Source organism: Gossypium hirsutum, chromosome D11, assembly GCF_007990345.1.
Source record: "Gossypium hirsutum isolate 1008001.06 chromosome D11, Gossypium_hirsutum_v2.1, whole genome shotgun sequence".
In the NCBI taxonomy this organism is placed as follows: Eukaryota; Viridiplantae; Streptophyta; class Magnoliopsida; order Malvales; family Malvaceae; genus Gossypium; species Gossypium hirsutum.
In genome coordinates, this window is record NC_053447.1 from 49,916,373 (window position 1) to 49,924,063 (window position 7,691).

General features: G+C 31.9%; 1 protein-coding gene across 1 annotated transcript; it reads right to left on the reverse strand.

Annotated features, from left to right (window-relative positions):
- Window positions 1-5,026: 5,026 nt before the first annotated feature.
- On the reverse strand, window positions 5,027-7,262 carry LOC107948937 (presenilin-like protein At1g08700). Its single transcript, XM_016883605.2, has 2 exons — window positions 6,787-7,262; window positions 5,027-6,151 (listed from the first exon to the last, which is right to left on the reverse strand). The coding sequence occupies exons 1-2, from the start codon at window positions 7,121-7,123 to the stop codon at window positions 5,139-5,141; spliced, it is 1,350 nt and encodes a 449-aa protein (XP_016739094.2). The 5' UTR covers window positions 7,124-7,262; the 3' UTR covers window positions 5,027-5,138.
- Between the last annotated feature and the right edge of the window lie 429 nt (window positions 7,263-7,691).

A 7,691-nucleotide genomic window follows, 5' to 3' on the forward strand; every position in this document is an offset into this window, starting at 1 on the left:
TTTTTATTCATCAAAACATTCAATTAAATCCAAAAATACATAAATGGGCAAATTACCATTTTGCCCCTAACATTTTACACTTTTTGCAATTTAGTCCTTTTTGCACAAAATACACAAAATTTGCCCACACCAAGCTAGGGCCGAATGTTCCTTATCTTCATACAAGTCCACACATTTCATTTATTTCACATTTTAATCCCTCAAAAAATTCATTTCCACAATTTAGCTCTAATTTCTCAAATTCACTAAAAATTCAAAAACAAAACATGTTAATCTATCACATTTCTTTCATTTTTCATCATCAACTATCACAATGTTCAAGCATTCATCAATGGCATATTTTAAAATCATCAACAATTCACAAAATTAAGACATGGGTTTTGAAGTATTCAAAGCAACGATCTCAAAAACGTAAAAATTATCAAAAACCGAACAAAATTCATACCTTAATCAAGCTTTGTAAGTGCCAAATATTCCAAAGCTTTAAACCCTTATTTTTATCTCTTAGTTTCGGTAAAAAAAAGAGATGAAGAACATGGTTTTAAATTTGTTATATTTAACATATATTAACCATAATATTTAATTTACTTAATTAACCTTTGTTAAAATATAATATATAACACATATTATAAGGTCATTCTTGACCATTGCCATCCACTCACCTAATGGTGGACTAATTGCTTCTTAAATCCTCCAAATTATAAAGACAACAACAAATAGATACTTTCATATTTAACCATTAAATTTTATTTTACGCGATTTAATCCTTTTATTTAATCGAACACTCAAACGACGAAATTAAAACACGAAAATTTCATACAATTAAATTCACACATAATAAACACACAAAATAATATTAAAATATTTTTTGACTCAGACTTGTGGTCCCGAAACCACTATGTCCGATTAGATTCGAAATCGAGCTATTACATGTGATGTTCTTTTTTTTTATGAATTATGGAGAATGTATGGTAGATTTCTGAAATTTCAGGTAGGCAACGTATATGTTGTTGGGTTTTTAGGATGAGATGTCAAAAATTTTTCTGTTCAGGACATGATTTTTGAGAAAACTACTTCATAGGATAGGAGGTTGCCTATAGCGGTTATCTTGCAGGTGAGACAGAGAAAGGTGCCGGTAGAACGAAGCGGGTTGCCGATGTCTTAGAGATATGTCAATTTAGATGTAGTAGATCTATTTTCCATCTTGTTGAAGTGTTCAAGTCCATTCAAATGATACTTTGCATAAAACAATTAGTGTTACATACTGTATAATGCTTGAAAAATGTTTATGGAAATGCTACTCAAATATGTATAAATTTTTGCTTCTTATGCACATTTGTGTAGAATTTCCTTCAAAAAAGAAATTTTGCTTCTTTAGTATGTGGGATTGATGCTATTCCTTTATGTCTCGCTTTCTCTATCTCCATCCTTTAGTTTTTTTCTTTGTTATCTGATTTTTTTAGTCTATGTTTCTCGGGTTTGTAAATCGGTTGTTGATGACATTGCAGGACATTGAAATGAATAATAGGAAAGTTAAAGTGCATCAAGGTGATGGTGGTTTTGAGCATACGAAATGGATGGATTTGAAAGTGGGGGGTACCATAGTTCAGATATGAAGCTTCGTGCTTAAATTCTTTTAGGTGGTTGACTTGTTATTGGCTGGTTTTAATTCATAAGATCAATGGTGGACTTCATTCAGCTTCATTGTTTAGTTTCCAGCATTGGTCTTAATACTTACTGCATTTGCTTGCTTACGTCCTTAGTATTTGTGGTGCTTTTTACTTGCAAGTTTAATGCAATGTAACATATGTTAACCAAATCAGAGTGTCAATAGAGAATTGATACATCTTTGGAAATGTCATTATGTTTGGAGTTTTACCTATAATAGAAAAAGGAGGAGCAACAAGCTTTTCAAGTGCTTCAATTTCTTCCAATGAATGCTTGATTTATGTTTGTGCATGAACTGAGATATTGAGGCAGTACTGCAACTTGTCAACAGATTTGTCTTCTTGATCTTATTCAACATTGAGCAAATTGAAGCAATTTCCTAAGCTCTTTCTGGATTTAGCAATAAGCAAAAGCAGAATCTTTTTAATTACTAAAACTTTAAGTTACATGGCATTATAAAATAATCAGAGAAGTATAGAATTTGTGTTTTTTTTTCCATATGGTAAAATAAAAAACAGAATAAATTATAATTAATTTTTTTTCTTTTACCATCGTAGTAATTATATATAATCCTTTTTTTATAACACAATTACAAATAATTAATTTGACTTTGGTTGTTTTCAATTTATGACGGTTAATATTCTAACTTAGTAATTGAGTATTATTATATATTTAATTTGATTTATTTATAAATAAATCATTGCAATAAATGTAAATTATGTATTTCTATTAAATTATATTTAATAATAATTTTTTTAAATTATATTTTATAGTATTATATCTTATGATTTTAGTAAATTTATATAAGAATATTTAATATTAAGAATTTTATTAAATTATATATTTTTATTAAATTATATTTAATAATAATTATTTTAAATTATATTTTATAGTATTATATATTATGATTTTAGTAAATTCATATAAGAATATTTAATACTAAGAATTTTATTAAATTATATATTTTAATTAAAATATATTTTATAATAATTATGTTAAAATATGATTAAATTATTTATTATTGATATTAATAATCTTATTAAAATTTCATAACAATAACAATCATCATTTACCTAAACAAATTTCTACTAAGGGTATTTTAGTCATTTTAGTTTTTTCCCTTATGCTATTACACCTCCATTCCATTCAACTAAACACAAGAATACTATTACGCCTCTATTCTATTACATTCAACCAAACAATTGAATTGCTATTACGCCTCTATTCTATTACAGCGAATCAAACGTGCTATAAATCTCAACTTTAGACATTAGATGGACCAAAACTAAAATTTAAACATTCTTCCAAAATGTAAAAATAGAAGCAAGTATAATGATTTTCCATGTGTCAATAGGTATATAGATGGGCTCTTTTTTTTCCATTATAGTACTAGTTATACATGCAAGTAAAAATACAATTGAAAAAACACATCAATTTGCTAGAAGTTCGATTTGTTTGTTCAATGTTGTGTTCACTTACATAATTGATCAGTCTACAAAATAAAAATGAAAAACAAAAAAAAAGTAGAAAGAGATTTGCACACAACCATTTGTTACATGCAGTTCAGAAATAATTATACTTTGTAAAGCCTCAATGAATGATTCTTATTCAGCAATCTTCCAGATCATTTATTAGTTTAAGCCTAATTTACTTTTACACATTTAAGTAATTGCAGCCCAAACACCAATCTCAATTGTTACAAATCACTCGCTAGAAAAACTTGGCGTACAAAACTTCAATCTCTCACAAAAAAAAACCTACTAATAGAATGTGAAAATATAAGGAAGAATAACAAAGATAACTTAATCAAATTAGCACGGCATTCTCTTAAATCAATACCCCGTCCATGTGAATTGGCTGTCTATTTATAGACTTAATATAGTAGCATATTCGATTATCATAGTTCAATATAAACTCTTCAATAAAATAATCAGGATAAATAACCTCTAATATTATCTTATGATAAATTAGGATTAATCTCCTAAAAATCAACCATGAAATATACTTTTCAAATTGAGAATTTCTCTCCAAAAACTAATGTCAAATACAACTTCTTCAACACACTCAAAACTCTTCAAAATAAACACAATTTCGATTCTAACTTTAAGAAAAGAGTGAAGAACGTCCAAGAAATCCATTTACTTATTAAAACATCCAACAAAGCCCGTGTAAAAAAAGCCTACATATAAAATTGGCCAGGCTATCTGTTATCTTAACTGATCACGTCACTGAACAAACATTGATGGACAGCTTTGGTATTAACAACTAAATTATTAGACCCTGTCCGGGAAACTCCAAGCAACTAGCAGCATAAAGTGTTTGCCAAAAAGATAAAGAGCTCAAAATTGTGAAACCAGATGTTGACAAAAACTAAATATTAAGAAGATCCACTCTCATCACCAGATTATTAGAAGGCAATAGATTTTAATCAATAAACAAGGCCAACCAACAGCTACCTTACACAAATACCAAGATTTTGCCAACAACAATGATGTATTAAACAACTTGTGAATCTAGTCAGAGTCAAGAGTGAAGTACAAATTGTAAGAAATAAATTTTTTTCTCATATGGCCATTTGTTGTTTTACCATACTTCCTCTTATCCACTTTTAAGACAATTCCTAGAAACCACACCCCAAAACCCTTTGATATGTCCTAGAATAAGCACAATACAAACAGTAATAGGGCTCCTCAACATAAAAGCATTATTTTTGGAAGTTCTTTTGCCATATTATTATGCGCCTTGGCGTAGGATCTAGTCATAGGTCTCGGGTCTAGACGAGTGAGAATTCTTGCTTCGACCTTTGGTTACTCAAAGAGTGAGATTTGTCCTTTGACTAAATACTTAGAGTTTATGAAGGAAATAAAAACCTAATATAATAGAGAAAATAAGTAAAACTAAAACTCTTAATAAAACCTGATATAATAAATAAATAAAACTAAAACTCCTATTGCAATAAAAGTGTCCATATCACATATATACACACCATGTTATTCCAATTAATTCTATATTTCTCTTGTACAAAGCTTTGATACAGAAAAGTATCAATCACACAAATGCATAAAAGATAAAGAGCCAATGTACAATGTTAGATATTCGGTCAAAAATGCATATATGTGCAACTGCATGGGTTATGCCTTCAGCACATACATATACATCCAACCATGAGTTTTGTTATATTATATATCCCCATCAAATGAATCACTAAATGAAGGAAACAAGATTAATTCTAAAATTTAAAGTAAGACACCAAAAGGGTGGTAAAAATTCATTTTAATGAATTACCAGATAATCTTGAAGTTGCTGCAGTTTTGAACTCGAAGCAGGAGAGATTTACATGAGTACGATGGAATGAGAGTGCAAACAGAACTAATTTCCATTTAGCAATCAAAGAACCTACAAAATCATCAGTATTTTCCGGAACAGACAATATTGCACCTCCTCCTTGTCATATAAAAGAAATCAGATTGCTAAAACATCATTAAATTTGTTGCCATTCCAACAACAAAAGGTTCCATTAACAATCGAGTCAAGAAGTAAAAAATGACACCCAATGTAATGGATATGGGGAGGGCAGGCAGTGCTCGGTGGCACACAGATAACAAAATAAGAGTGCACCCAAGTCCTGAGATAATGGCAAGATAACATGCATATACAGTCATCAGATCATACATGGCTGCCCTGCCTACCAGAACACTATAAAACACAAAGTCTCCGAGACCAAGCTTGATACCTCTACTTGCAACCACTGAATCCCTCCTTTCATGCTCTCTCTCATTGTCCATCCCCAACAGGTCAACAAGAGGAGACATTTCCTCATCCACAGAAGCCTCGGATTCTCTATTGTGAATGACAGTAGAATATTCTGATGAGTTACTATCTGATGAATACCTTTCTCTTGAATGACCAACCAAAGGCGACCTCTCACCTTCATCTCTATTTCTTTCACCTTCCACATACTCCAAATTTCTAACCTGGATAGCAGTGTACTCAGGACTCCTACGATTTTCAGCCCCATCTCTGCGGACATTATTATTTGACACAGCCTGCAACTCAACTGACCCAGAATCTGAAACTCCAGCAACAAGATGCCCCAAAGTCGACCGCGGATTTCCCTCATTGCGAGAAACTGTAGGTCGAGCTTCATATACCAAAGCTGGTAATTCCTCATCACGGCTTGAGGCCAACTCCACCAACAACTTAAGGGGGCCACCAGGAGCCAAAACTGCCACCAAATCATACAAAGCCAATGCAACCAGCAAAACCCATGTAGTCCACTCCGGCAATTTGGTAAACCATGTTGCCACAATTATCCCCAGCGATACCATATATCCCTGTCTCAAAACAATAGGCATCCCACCAGAAAACATGGATAACACCCCGACAATGGTATAATTGAAAAGCAGCAGAAAGCACGTAATTGAGTCAATCGGTATTGAGAAATGCTGAATTATCGACAAAAAGATAGAACCACCCATTGTACCTAACACCAATAACAACAAATCCACCTAAGAAAAATCAAGATTCATAAATAAAACATGTAACTACGAGGATATCACCGAAAAGGAAAACAAAATAGAAGCCACTAATGTAATCAACAGGCAACAACAACAAAATATTTAGATAAACTGCTATTGATATATGCTGGACTACCAACAAAATTCTAGGAATTGCTACCACTTGTAACATGAAAATGAAAGGCATAATGGAGGCTCAAAACAACCATACGAACATAACTAAAACAGTGACATTAAATGCTTTAATTGACAGTTAATGTGATGATTTCAAATGCAATGGAGAAACTTATTGTTTAAAATCGAAACCTTAAGAAGTAAAGCATTCCTCAACTAACGAAGAGGATATGGAAAATGGAACAGTAATAAATTATTTCTCGATAAGTACAAATAAACACATAATTCAAACGATAAACATAGCCAAACGACAGAAACACCCAAGTACGGGAAAAAGTTTTAACAAAAAAATGATCACAAATAACTAAAGGCCCACGTTGCTAGACACATAATTCGCTCAAAAAGACTGCTTGTAACACCAAATATTCAGAAATAAACCTAGACCCATTTTAGAAAAAGAGGAAATTGTGCAAAATTTGCATCTTACCGAGAACAAAAAAAGCCGAGAATCGCATATAGTTCTTCAAAAAATTAGTGAAGTTATAGTAATAAAGCAGCACAAGAACAAAGGTAACGATGGCAATGAGGATAACGAAGACCAAGGCATTGAGCAACGCTCCCTCCAGTTTCTGAGCAGTGGTATCAGAGGGATTTTCGAGGTAAACGAGATTGGCAGCTGTACGGATGGGAGCAGAGGAAGAAGAGAAAGGGTTGGAATCTGAGAGGGAGTAAACGAGAAGGACAACTAAGAGCATGCAAAGAGAGACTGGGGACATCACGCCGATGATTTCTTGGCCGATTGATTCTAAGATGCTCGACTCCATTGGGGTTTTTGACTGGGGAGTTTTGTCGAACAGGTTGTTGGAATTGCTTTTTTTTCTTTTTGGTTCTTTTCGAAGATGAGTTAAGGCTTCTTGAAGGGTCCAATGACCGAAGAGCTTGCCCTTCGCCTCTTTTCTTTTCCCCCCTAACGTATCCACTGGGTCAGGCCCATTATAAAATATTAGATATGTGATCAAATTATTCCAAACATAAAATATTTGGTTAAAATATGTTGTTAGTCCCTATACTTTAACAAAATTCGAAATTGTCTCTACATGTAAAGAGTTAGAAATTTCATCCTCCAACTGTTTTCCTTTCAAAAATCATGGTTCAATCATTAAGTATTTTCCATCAAAATTTGTCAATATGACATGTTGATTAAGTTGTCATCATGTGACGTGTCAGATGATTGACAGAAAACAAGCATGTTGACAAATTTTAATAGAAACTATTAATGATGATAATAATCGGACTATAACTTTTAAATTGAAAAAGTAAGAGGATTAAAACTTTAACTTTTGAAGTATAATGACTAAATCTTAAATTTTGTAGAAGTTGATGGACTAATAG

Bases quoted from the DNA above. Each gene is read 5' to 3' on its own strand.
- LOC107948937 (XM_016883605.2), bottom strand. From the start codon at position 7,123: ATGGAGTCGAGCATCTTAGAATCAATCGGCCAAGAAATCATCGGCGTG. The intron at 6,152-6,786 runs GTAAGATGCAAA...TATTGGTGTTAG, and splicing joins CTCGGCTTTTTTTGTTCTCG to GTACAATGGGTGGTTCTATC.